Source organism: Lathamus discolor, chromosome 2 (assembly GCF_037157495.1).
Source record: "Lathamus discolor isolate bLatDis1 chromosome 2, bLatDis1.hap1, whole genome shotgun sequence".
NCBI lineage: Eukaryota > Metazoa > Chordata > Aves > Psittaciformes > Psittacidae > Lathamus > Lathamus discolor.
This window is the reverse complement of record NC_088885.1, coordinates 124,929,702-124,942,985: the sequence shown is the minus strand read 5'-3', so window position 1 is coordinate 124,942,985 and position 13,284 is coordinate 124,929,702. Positions and strand designations below refer to the sequence as shown.

The 13,284-nt window shown below is 39.5% G+C and overlaps 1 protein-coding gene across 2 annotated transcripts in view; it reads left to right on the top strand.

Moving 5' to 3' along the window:
• Positions 1-13,284, top strand: part of ARFGEF1 (ADP ribosylation factor guanine nucleotide exchange factor 1) — a 93,945-nt gene that overhangs the window by 78,454 nt on the left and 2,207 nt on the right. For both annotated transcript variants that reach the window (XM_065668387.1, XM_065668388.1), the window contains 11 exons: positions 449-609; positions 1,280-1,410; positions 2,219-2,348; positions 3,202-3,337; positions 3,423-3,561; positions 6,293-6,362; positions 8,440-8,569; positions 9,401-9,540; positions 9,905-10,073; positions 10,820-10,958; positions 12,953-13,070. In XM_065668387.1, coding sequence (XP_065524459.1) covers positions 449-609; positions 1,280-1,410; positions 2,219-2,348; positions 3,202-3,337; positions 3,423-3,561; positions 6,293-6,362; positions 8,440-8,569; positions 9,401-9,540; positions 9,905-10,073; positions 10,820-10,958; positions 12,953-13,070 — 1,463 coding nt within the window. The remainder of the gene's footprint in view (positions 1-448; positions 610-1,279; positions 1,411-2,218; positions 2,349-3,201; positions 3,338-3,422; positions 3,562-6,292; positions 6,363-8,439; positions 8,570-9,400; positions 9,541-9,904; positions 10,074-10,819; positions 10,959-12,952; positions 13,071-13,284) is intronic.

Genomic DNA, 13,284 nt, shown 5'->3' with positions numbered 1-13,284 from the left:
CGTTTTCAGCATTGATGAAGAATGGGTTTGATTATTGATTTTTTTTTTTCCTCAAAAGTGATGTAAAATAAAGGCAACAGGACCATATTGCTGAAGGAAGTCATTTTGTAGATGTCCCTCTCTGTTCTAGGTATCTCTCTTAAGCTCTGATCATACAGACTATTAAGCAGTAAGCCTATTGCTCTGTTCTTGCTTAACTGTTAAAATTTCCCTCATTTAGATTAAATGCTACCTTGTTTTATTTTAGATATTTACTGTCAAAACAGAATGCCCTCTGGGTGATTTTATGGTTGAGTGTTCATTTCTTAGTTTTTATTACTCCTCATGCATTTGATAACACCAGTCAATGAACGAGTCTCTCATGACTTCTGTTACAATCAGTTCGCGTTAGAGTTAATAGATTTTAAAGCATGACACTTGTTTTCTTCTGTTCACGCTTTTCTCCTAGCAATTGTGTTTGAGAAACACTTCCCAGCAACCATAGATTCTTTCCAGGATGCAGTAAAGTGCTTGTCTGAATTTGCCTGCAATGCAGCATTTCCAGATACTAGTATGGAAGCGATCCGCCTCATTCGCCACTGTGCAAAATATGTATCTGACAGACCTCAGGTATTGTCTGTATTAACTAAATTAAAAGTGCTTTAATCTATAGTGCTTTGCAAATTAAAAAATACTCATGCTAATCTTACTGGCTTCCCTTCAAGTTTCAGAGATCAATGAGAAATGTGCTTTATTCAGAAGCAACAGGAGTATAAAATGCCACAGGGGTTGAAATTATCAGGTTTTTTAGTTTTGTTTTTCTTAATCTCTCCCCCCCCCCCCACCCCGTCTCCATCCACCCATTTCAGCAGTGGTTAGCTTTCCTGAGAGCTGCTGGAACTCAGAGCATCTCAGGATGTGCTCTCTGCAGAGAAACGTTGTGAAGAATGGATAATGGCATAAGCAAAAACACATTATATCCTCAAAATGTTAGGGTAGAGCCTCATTTTCAGTGCTGTCTCTATAAAGAGAGACTAAGAGACTCACACGGAAGTGCAGGCAAAAACTGATGCTTGAATGTCTCATCTTGTTCAGGTTTGGGTTTTTTTAGTTTATTTGTCATCATATACTAAGCATTACTTTGAAAACACTTGACCTTCTTGGTATTATTATTTTGATTGCCAGCTCACCTGAGGTATCAGGGTGTGTACTAATATAGCCGGGATTGTTACTTACAGTTCAAATAGCATTCTGTTCTGAAAAAATGTAACTCTGTGTAACCCTGTCTTTTCTTCTAAAGGCATTCAAGGAATACACAAGTGATGATATGAATGTAGCTCCCGAAGACAGAGTGTGGGTGCGAGGGTGGTTCCCAATCCTGTTTGAGTTGTCGTGTATCATCAATAGATGCAAATTAGATGTAAGAACCAGGTAACAATCAGTGTTTGTAATTCAAATTTTAAAAGGCTTACGTCGTACTTTTAAAATTGAAACAACTGTCCTAGTAAACACAGCTATCGTAGAATGACTTAGATATTTTAATTTAGGTGATACCACTGTGGGAACACCGAACTCTTTATAAACAGACTTTTTAAAAACACCTTCTAAATAGATGCTGGAATGTAGAAAGTCCGTGTTCTTTACATACGAAATCATTCTATTCCGCTATACTGAATAATGAAGTTATGTGGTTGTGATGGCATTATGTTAAATAGATAATTATTTCACTTCCTTAAAGTTAAATGTTCAAATAGTGCCTGTTTAGGATGAATAGCCATGAACTATTTAAATAGTTCATTTGCAATTAAATTAACACTTAAGTAAATTAAAACACAGTGACTGTTTCATGTTTATTATAGAATCTATAAACTATTTCAAACAGCTCAGCTGAATTTACAATCAGTTTATGCATTCATAGAATCATAGAATTGTTAGGGTTGGAAAGGACCTTAAGATCATCCAGTTCCAACGCCCCTGCCATGGGCAGGAACACCTCACACTAAACCGTCTCACCCAAGGCTTCGTCCAAACACAGTGAACACAACATTGAACACAGTGAAATGTGAAAGACAACTTTTAGCTTTCCTAACATGTAACAGACAGCATTATTTTAATATTGAAGGTCAACTCTAAATGCAATTTATAGTCCATATGTTTTAAATTGTTACATTCGGACATACTTGATCTAGTGCATGTCTTTTTGTAAGTCTTAGTACATGTTGTTCTTTCTTCATTTCAGGGGCTTAACAGTAATGTTTGAAATAATGAAGACATATGGCCATACTTATGAGAAGCACTGGTGGCAAGATTTGTTTCGGATTGTCTTCAGGATATTTGACAACATGAAACTGCCAGAACAGCAGACTGAGGTGAAAACAAGTGGGATCTGTGCTTATACAGATGAGGTCTATATGTATTGTAGAACACCCGATTAGTAATACTGCTTATCAAGTAATATAAAGCAAACCTCAAAACTTGCATAGTTGACCTGTGGTTCTAGTGAATTTACTTTGTTTTATTAGCATTCTGTCAGAGGTATTGTCACTTTTCTCATTTCTTTAAACCGTGTGTGTAGAAGCCCTAGTAGTTTACACTACGAACAATAGCAGACTATCATAAAATGCAACAGACCCAGGGTTTGTAAGAACTGCAGCTATTACAAATGATGTCTGGAATCAGAGTACACATCATTTCATGATCAGAAGAAGTAAGATCTGCTAATTCAAAACTTTTTGATGACTAGGGAAATAAAAAAGCACAACCAACCAAACAAAAGAGCCTACCCAAAACAGCACTATGTTTCACTACATCCTTTCGATCAGCCGAACCGGTTTTGACCTGCCGAACCAGGACCAGATACTGTCCTGACAAGGAAGTGCAACAGAAATGTCTTTAATGTGAATTATGCATAAATTATTAACGTTAGAAGTCTGATCAAAATTGTCAGCTGTTTGGAATCTCTGACTATTCCCTGCAAAGGTTTAGGAGAAACATTGAAAACTTAGCTTGCTTTGTCTGTTTCTGTAGTTCTTTAAACCTGCTAGCTAGCAAAGCAAAAGTTGGGGCTCCAAGTTTTAGGTGTTTTGCAATAATAGAAAGGAATTGCATTTCACTATGAAGCAATTCAAATTCAGTAAATACAAATATCTGTCTGCCCGCGAGGATGTGTATCATGAAAGTTTCATGTTAAATGAAGTTGTAACTTTTTTTTTTCCCTCCTAGAAAGCTGAATGGATGACAACTACTTGCAACCACGCACTTTATGCAATATGTGATGTATTCACACAGTATTTAGAAGTACTTAGTGATGTTCTTTTGGATGATATATTTGCACAGCTGTACTGGTGTGTGCAGCAAGGTAGGACTGTACCAAATTATGCTAAACAATGTTAATGTTTTACTGTGTTGGATGTGAATAAACAAATACACTGTTTGTCTTTCAGACAATGAGCAACTGGCACGGTCTGGTACAAACTGTTTGGAGAATGTTGTCATCCTGAATGGTGAAAAGTTTACCTTAGAAATCTGGGATAAAACTTGCACGTGCATGCTGGATATTTTCAAAACTACAATCCCTCATGCGTAAGATGATTGTTAATATTTAGACTTTGTAAAATAGTTCAGCTAGATGACTTACTAATTTCAAACTGTTAGATATCTAGTAGCTGGGGTGAACAAAAAGCTGTTATGTAAGAGAAGCATTCTTGGAATGTAGTGATAAATCGTGTGCTAGATATACTACTTTTGTGTTGTAAATGGTGGAACTCCTAAAAACTAGAATTGCCATCTGGAGTAAGGGGAAAAAAACCCAAACCCTGAAACTGTTACCTCATTCAGTTTTTAAAAGGTGGATTTTTTGAGAAGTACTGCCTATTTTGTTTGTCATTTTCTTTTCATAATAGAAGCGTGCTATTGATAGGTAGACTTGATAGGAGGCTTTTTCAACGGCATACTAAAATACTGGAACAGTCCAAGAGTTTTGAGCCTCTGTGGATGATAGTTAGCTTCCGTCATAGGTTTCTGTGAATCCTGATTTTTTAATGAAAATTATCTGGTGTATTTGGTAACTTTTTCCTTTCATGTTTAACCCTGTGTGAAATTTCTTGGAACAAGGCCTGTACTGTTCTAGGTACTATGTTACACAGATGCATCATAGAGCAGAATAACAAGGGATCACACAGCATTTTAACAAAGATGAGGGTTTTTTTCCCCTAGCCTAGTAATACTCAGGTGAAACACCACTAGTTTTCAAATCTGATCATCTTAATGTTGAACTGTTGTAGTATTACTTGTTCTCTGTCAACTAGTTTATAACATGTATTCCCTGTGTCACTGGGCACCACTGGGAAGAGCCTGGCTCGGTTATCTTTGTATCCTTCCTTCAGGTATTTATATACTTTGATGAGTTCGCCCTGAGCCTTTTCTTCTCCAGGCTGAACAGTCCGAGCTCTCTCAGACTTTCCTCATAGGAGAGATGCTCCAGTCTCTTCATCATCTTTGTGGCGTTTTGCTGGACTCTCCAGTATATCCATGTCCCTCTTGTACTGGGGAGCCCAGGATTGCATACAGCGCTGAGTAGAAGGACAAGATCACCTCCCTTGACCTGGACCCCCAGGCACTTCTCTGCCAAGCTTCTTTCCATCTGGGTGGCCCACAGCATGTACTGGTGCCAGGGTTGTTCCTCTCCAGCAAAACTTTGCATTTCCCCTTGTTAAATTGTATGATGTTCCGGTCAGCCCGTTTCTCTAGCTTATCGAGGTCCCTTTGGGTGGCAGCACTCATACTAGTTTTGTGTCATCAGCAAACTTGCTGAGGGTCTGTTCTGCCCCATCTTGCAGATCACTAATGAAGATGTTGAACAGAATTGGACCAAGTATTAATCTCTGGAGTACACCACTAGTTACTGGTCTCCAACTATACTTCATGCCCCTGATCAGCATCCTCTTGGCTTGGCGGTTCAGCCAGTTTTCAGTCCACCTCACTGTGTGCTCATCCAGCCCATATACTTCATTTGCTCATTTTAACAGCTTCCTTGAGTCTTCTTTTATTTCATTTCTATTCTGTTTGTAAGTTTTTAATTGAAATTTTTTGAAGCTTCATGAGAGCAACTCTTGGCTCACTGGTGCTGAGAAAAGCAGGATGAATGCCCTCTTGTCCTCAGGAAATTCAAGACGTAAAATTGGTTCCTTGCACAAATTACAATGATCTAGCCTTTACTGGCTTATAATGGCTCATTATTCCATTACCTCCTTTGGCAGATGGAAGTGTAAAACTTTATAGACCAAAATAAAAATGTTACCTCTAATCCAGAATAATCTGCAATTTGTGTCCTGGTGGCTTTCAAGAGTCAATTCAGTTCTCTGCTCTACTTTATTTCTTGTCTCATTACATGCCTCAAGATTTTATCTTTTCTTATCTTCAGTCTGTCTTTTTAGTTATATGGTCTGTAGTTGTGTGGACATCAGTGGTATGTTAATTTGGGATCCTTAACACAGTGATGAAGATCTTATTTAGGATAGCAGACACAAATGTCCATCACGTGTTTTCTCACAGATTGAGGCTAAATAGTTAGAGATCTTAACAATGACAGATAACTTTAATCTTACCGTGTAGCAGTAAATTTGAAAGAACAAGGGATGATGGGGCCACTTAGATTATTTAATTGAATTTCCCTCAATTCCTGGCAGGAAGAGCCAGCCTCAATAAGATCAGTTAATGCAGAAATTTTTTAGTGCTTAAAGGCAAAGATCCTCAAGAGAAAAAAGTGCTAGGGAAGACATCAGAAGTATTGTCAGTGACTTGATACCTAGTAACAGCAGTGAATCCTAAGTGGAAGTGTTGAATCCTAAGTGGAAATAGAACTGCAGTGTTGTAACATATCCCAGACAGAGAATGCAGAACATCTCCAGACATTCGTGCTGATTTGTCCTGGGATACATTCATTCCTTATTCCATGTGAAGCTTAAGGCCCACTAATGGCACTAGAGCACTGTCCAAAGCCAAATTCAGTATTTCTGAGAAAAGCGAATCAGCCTCCACATAAGCCAGTTGTCTGTCCAGGGTCATTGGCAGAAACGGTGAAGTTCAAAAAACCCAATACTTAATTTTTTCAGTATGTGTGGAAGAATAAAATGTGTACTTGAAACATCAATTAGTTTATTGCTTTATGGAATCATCTGTATCTGACTCTATGTTTTACTGATTTAAATAAAACCAAACAAAAACCCCACCATATTGAAGAGTGCGTTTTAGAATATCGGTTCTGATTTGTATTTCAAACTTACTAATTTGGTGCTGGTTATGTGTTTTCAAGGCTGCTGACTTGGCGACCAGTCAGTGGGGAGTTTGGCTCTGTGTCTCCCTGTGATGCAAAGGAAAAACTGGTAAGCTGCTGAAATAAAAAATACTCTGAGAGTTTGGTGCAAAAGTGGTGTGATGTAGAAGAAGTGAAAAGTACGTTTGGTTTAAACCCATTTTTCAGTTTTGATTTACTTGGAAAGTTGTTTTTCCAAATAAAGCGCTATTCAATGCTCGAGAGAAAGAAGTATGTATTTGCAGCAAAGTTGGCTTGCAGAAGTTGGCTGTTGGTCATTATCTGTGTATGTTTTAGGTAATGTCCTGTGTCTAGTAGGTCTCTGTAATACTGTATTTAGGGTTTAAGTTGTTTTCTGATTTGGGCCATCATTTTTGTTTCATTTTGCTCAGTATTCTCTTTGATATATTGGTATGAGGAGAAAATGCTGGAGGGGGAAAGATTGCCAATTAGACTGACTTTTTCTTTCAAATTATCTCTGGTAATAAGAATTTAAGCATCAATATTTAAAACAGAATGTGTATAACCGTCAGATTCCTTAGCAGTGATTGAATAAGTTGATGTAAAATTTAGGTTTGCCTACAAGTGGCAGCTCTGTAGCTACTTCACTACTCATGAGAATTAGTTTTGCTTTTGGACATTCTCACCAGATTGCTGCGAGTCCTTTATAGATTAATGAAGCATTTGATGAAAATTGCTCAAGGATATGGTCCCAAATGAGTTCTACTAAGAGACTTGACTCCCTCCATTTAACTTCATGGAGTGCTAACATCATTTACTTTCAACAGAGCGTAAATAGCCAGTGATAGCCAATTCTCATTATACAGGTATTTTACATCCATGACTGAATGTGTTTGTTACACCTTCAGTCATTTGTAGTGGTTTGATGTATAAAAAGTCTTATCTTGGCTGTGGTTTATGTCAAATATAACAGCATGCAAAATGGCAAATATATTCAGTATCTTAGTCATGAATAAATTGAAAGATCTTTTCTCTTTGAAATAGTTTAACTTGAATGGTTTCAAAAAGTTTGTCTTCAGTGTAAAAGAGAAACACTTCACTACTCCAAAGTTAACAGAACTAGTATAATAAATAGTGTTAAAAGAGATACATTTTGGATGCTTTCTTTTGGTAGGGTAACATTTTTTGCAGGCTTTAGATATTTCCATCTGATTTTTCTTCAGGTAGTTCAAATCTAATGAAGTGTTCTATTATCTACTATTGAAAGTATGTTTATACTTAATAGAGGTGAAAACCTTTGTAATTCACTGGCAAGAGAAGCTGATACATTCTTCATAGGAACTGTATGTGTAGATGTAAATCTTGCTAACAACACAGGGGATTAATGTGTAGTCTCCAGTGGCACTTAGGGAACAAATGCCAATAGAAATGCTGGGTTGTTGGAGGGGGCAACCATTGCTATATATAACTGCTTTGCAGCTAATGATAACATATTTTGCCATTAATTACGTTAATGACATTTCCCTGTTTTGGTGGCTGCTTTCTGAAATGCAAGCAATAGGTATTGCCACTGATCTTAATACTTCACATTCAACTGCTCGAGCAGGAAGATATTTATTAAAAAAATAAAACAAAATCAAAACCCGAGCAATTCATCTTCCAAAGTTATTGTGATTTACCTCACAATATAACATATTACAAGATGGAGAATAAGAATACACTGAAGAAGTCTGCTGAAGCAGCTCTCTGGCAAGACCATTTTAAATTAAAGCATTTTCTTGACACACATACATTCTCCTTCTTCATCATTTTACTGGGGTAGATTCCCATAGCACCTACAAACATGTTAGGAGCTTGTAAATCAGAGCATTCAAGGGAATAAAGGCCAGGTAAAGATTAAAGTTTGATGATACCTCTTATTAATCGGACTTGTCATTTAAGATCTGTGTGTTCATATTTTCACCTGTTACAAAAGGAATACTCACAGAAGCTGTTAGAGGTCTTATTGTAGATCAGGGTAGATAACTGTATTTACCAGTATCAAAACCTTGCAGCAAACCTCACGCATTCAATCTGTGTTGAAACAGCAAACGTCTGAAGCTATAAAGAGCACAACACTGTTGAGGATCAGATCGCAGGAGGTTTCTGTAAGTTAGTTTTTAATCATTTTGTTTTGTTTTTCTCAGGATACCATCTCACAGAAGTCAGTAGATATTCATGATTCTATTCAGCCTAGATCTTCAGATGGACGACCATACCAACCCAGCACAGGGTCCACAGTAGGTGAAGAAATGAGTAAAACCAGGCCAACAGCAAGTGCGTGTTTTGTAGTGATTTGGCATTTTATATCCATTACATAGTAGTATTTAGCAGAAGTTTATTTAGCAGAGGTTTAATATCTTTAGTTATAGCCCCCCCTGTAACTTGAGAAACATGATGTGAAGAAAATTACGCTTGTCTTCATGTAGCATGACAGAATACTGTTGGGCTCCTGTGGGTCCACATTTTTGACCTGTGCCTTACAAATCTACAGTTCAGCTGCTAACTTGCAGGCTTTTAACCCAAAACAGTATATTGGTTTTAATTAAGAGCAGAGTTCTTTCTGTGCAGAGAGCAACAAAAGCAATAGCTGGGGGAGGGGGGAGCGGGGAGGAAGGTGTATTTAGACTGATTTGAAGAACATATAGCAAGATACACTTAAGATATTTGTGCAGAGTTAATGTGTTGGTGCTTAAAATGCTCATATCTGGTGGTATTGTAGTACTTGCCGCAAGTACAAACAAGCATCAGTTTTATCAGTGCTGTCCTAAGCTTCCTCTGCTTTTGTGCAGTCTTAGCCTGTCATTCTTGCCATTGCACTGATGCTAACAAGATCACTAATTCTGGTGATTTTTAGGTAACACTGAATATTTGTCCAGTATATGTCAGGCAGCTTTAAGGTTAGGAAGTAGGTCTTACGAACCTCTCAGTTGTTAACAGTGGTTGTCAGTCCTGGTTTTATCAGAGTAATTCAGATGGGTGGATTCCAGGTTTGGCTTATGAATGTGCTTGAAGTTAAACTGTTCCTCAACTTACCCCCAAAATAACTCAAAAAAGAAACAAGTATTGTAGTTCTTCAGTTAATGAGCAATTTTCTTTCCTTTAAAGAATTTCCGGAACAGAAGTTATTTGCTGCTCTTTTAATCAAATGTGTTGTTCAACTGGAACTCATTCAGACTATCGACAACATTGTGTTCTTCCCAGCAACTAGCAAAAAAGAGGATGCGGAGAATCTAGCAGCGGCACAAGTAAGCAGAACCGATTGGTGTCTTTCTTTTTAACGGGTTTTTCTCTAATGAATAAAAGTTCATAAATTCCCGTAACATATTCTAATTCACAGGTTTTAGAAGTGCTGTAGAATTTCCAGCAGACTGTTAAGGTCTTTTACATCCTGTATTAAATTGCACTTGCTGTGCTGGGGCAGCGCACTGTGGAGGTTAAAACATGTATTGTTTAAAGGGGTTTCTGTAACTGGGATGTAGACACAACTTCCAAATGCAGTTTTAAGTTTAAACACAAGTGCAGATGGGAACAGGGTAGGATTTGAGTTATCACTGGAGCTTGCTGAAGTCAGTTGCAAATTTTTACTTGAGATCTCTTCTTTTGTAATAGAGAGATGCAGTAGACTTCGATGTCCATGTGGATACACAAGATCAAGGGATGTATCGTTTTCTAACGTCACAGCAGCTTTTCAAACTCCTCGATTGTCTGCTGGAATCTCACAGATTTGCTAAAGCATTTAACTCCAACAATGAACAAAGAACTGCTCTCTGGAAAGCAGGTGAGTCAGTCGCCTTGGAGAGTCGTTTTGTGAGAATGTGTTACTGTGCTTTGAATTGACCCCAAAATAGGTCAGAAGTACTTGGATGCTGAAAGTGAAATTGAATATAAGGTTTTAACTTCATAACCCTAAAATCCCTAAGGGGAGACCACCTCATCTGAGCAAATAACCCTTTGGATTTCCTAAGACTTAAGGACTCACTGGGTTATAGCTGCCAAGCTGATCCCTGATTGTCAGTGTGAGCCTCATACTTGGAAGCTGCCACCAGAAACCTCCAAAACTATTCAGGGTGGTTGCTTTACCTACCAGTGTTGTGTAAGTATCATTTTCTGAAATAGCTGGAAAATGGACTCTCTGTAGCATTGTGTCTGATCTGTTCTTTGCACCAGAGTTAGCTATATTAATATTTTAATCCAAAACCAGCAATAAACCAGTATACACTATATAGATATATATATGATTGAGACAAATTGGTCCATTGTTCTGGTGGTTAGAGTGCACTTTTAACATACACCTACGTTTCAAGTGTATTTGGAAGCCTATGCAAAAATGGGTGCCCAACGCAATTCTGGTACATATACGTAGGTTAATTTTTAGCAGGACTCCATTGTACTAAATGTAATGAGAAAAAAATTCCGTAAGGTGGTTCTTTTGTCTGTATGCAGAAGATGCTTAGAAGGTGGAGGACTGTAAGGGAAAATGTCAGATGAAACAGGAATCTAAACAGATGCTTGGAATTTCTCTAGGTTTTAAAGGCAAATCAAAGCCTAATCTTCTGAAACAGGAGACTAGCAGTCTTGCCTGTGGGCTGCGCATCCTGTTCCGTATGTACATGGACGAAAGCCGTACCAGTGCATGGGAGGAGGTCCAGCAAAGGCTACTCAAGTAAGCTCCACGTAGCTGAACCTGTTGATGTTACTCCTGATGTTAAAGAATGTTTATTTAAAAGGGCAGACCTCCTCTGTTTGCAGTGAACTTCCTAGAGCTAACACAGTAACGTGGTGGACACAGCTAATCTTAAGAATTTCTATGTTGTGTGGAGAGTGCTGTGCCTCCAGCACTAGTGCTGCCTCAGCTTTTTGTTCTCAATGCATTTTTAGAGAAAACAAGGGTTTTGTAGCATGTGGGTAGGTGAGAGAATGTTAATAGTTCCTCTTTAAAAAGAGAAGCAGCTATCGACTGTGTTCGACACTGTCCCACACGGACCACTCAGTGGGTACAGGACTGGCTGGATGGCCGCACACAAAGAATTGTGGTCAATGGCTCAATGTCCGGCTGGGGACCAGTAATGAGTGGTGTCCCTCAGGGATCGGTGTTGGGACCGGTCTTGTTTAACATCTTCGTCGCTGACATGGACAGTGGGATTGAGTGAGCCCTCAGCAAGTTTGCCGATGACACCAAGCTGTGTGGTTTGGTTGATAACAGTGGAGGGAAGGGATGCCATCCAGAGGGACCTTGACACACTTGTGAGGTGGGCTGATGCCAAACTCATGGAAGTGTAACCAAGCCAAGTGCAAGGTCCTGCACCTGGGTCGGAGCAATCCCAGGCACAGCTACAGGTTGGGCAGAGAAGAGATTCAGAGCAGCCCTGCAGAGAAGGACTTGGGGGTGTTGGTTGATGAGAAACTTAACATGAGCCGGCTTCAGTGTGCGCTTGCAGCCCAGAAAGCCAACCGTATCCTGGGCTGCATCAAAAGGAGCGTGACCAGCAGGTCAAAGGAGGTGATCCTGCCCCTCTACTCTGCTCTCGTGAGACCTCACCTGGAGTATTGTGTGCAGTTCTGGTGTCCTCAACATAAAAAGGACACGGAACTGTTGGAACAAGTCCAGAGGAGGGCCACGAGGATGATCAGGGGACTGGAGCACCTCCTGTATGAAGACAGGCTGAGGAAGTTGGGTCTGTTCAGCCTGGAGAAGAGAAGGCTGCATGGAGACCTCATAGCAGCCTTCCGGTATCTGAAGGGGGCCTATAGGGATGCTGAGTGGGGACTCTTCGTCAGGGACTGTAGTGACAGGACAAGGGGTAACGGGTTAAAACTTAAACAGGGGAAGTTTGGATTGGATATAAGGAGGAAATTCTTTCTTGTTAGGGTGGTGAGGCACTGGAATCGGTTGCCCAGGGAGGCTGTGAATGCTCCATCCCTGGCAGTGTTCAAGGCCAGGTTGGATGAAGCCTTGTGTGGGATGGTTTAGTGTGAGGTGTCCCTGCCCATGGCAGGGGGGTTGGAAGTAGATGATCTTGAGGTCCTTTCCAACCCTAACTGTTCTATGATTCTATCACCTAAACCCTGCTTTTTTCTTTCACTGTCCTCAGATGTTTTAGGGAACTGATGCAGTTTGGTGTTGTCTGCAAGGAGCACTGGGATAGAGGAGCCTGTGGGCATACAGAAGCTTTTGGCTTTTTGGTTATTACTGTGAATACTGAGTTTCATCTGAATGTTCTTCGTTTACAAAGCTGTTCAAGCAAGTGTTGATGTAAGAGAGGGCTTAAAACATGGCAGTAACACAGTGGAAGTATTTTAAGGTTTACAGACCAGGGAGCAGAGCTGGTTACATCAGCATGAGATTAATTTTTAAAGTCTACGTACCGTTTTGTCACATGCATTCTAATAACACTCAAAGAGCACTTGATACGCTTTAAATACATCACAAATTGTGCAGTCATGTTTTGTTAGTGTATTTATTCCCGAAGTCCTGGGACTTTGCTTTTGAGTTGAACAAAAATCACTGCTTTCTGTTACTACTCGGGCTTACAGTAGCTCTCATAAAATGATGCTGTTCTGCACTAGGCCTCTACACTGGTATAGTTATAAAGCCCTCTCTGCAGTAGAGCTCAAAGTCAGATGCTAGTTACTAGATTTTGTGTCTTTTCTCTCTAGTGTCTGCAGTGAGGCTCTGAGTTATTTCCTTACTCTTACTTCAGAAAGTCATCGGGAAGCCTGGACTAATCTGTTACTCTTATTCTTGACTAAAGTCCTGAAGATAAGTGATGAAAGGGTAAGTAACTGTTTGGAATGGTATTTAAGACAACACTGAGAGGTAAGGAAGAACTTCTTTACTGTAAGAGTGACAGAGCACTGGAACAGGTTGCCCAGGGGGGTTGTGGAGTCTCCTACACTGGAGATATTCAAGGCCCGCCTGGACAAGTTCCTGTGTGATGTACTGTAGGTTACCCTGCTCTTGCAGGGGGGTTGGACTAGATGATCTTTTT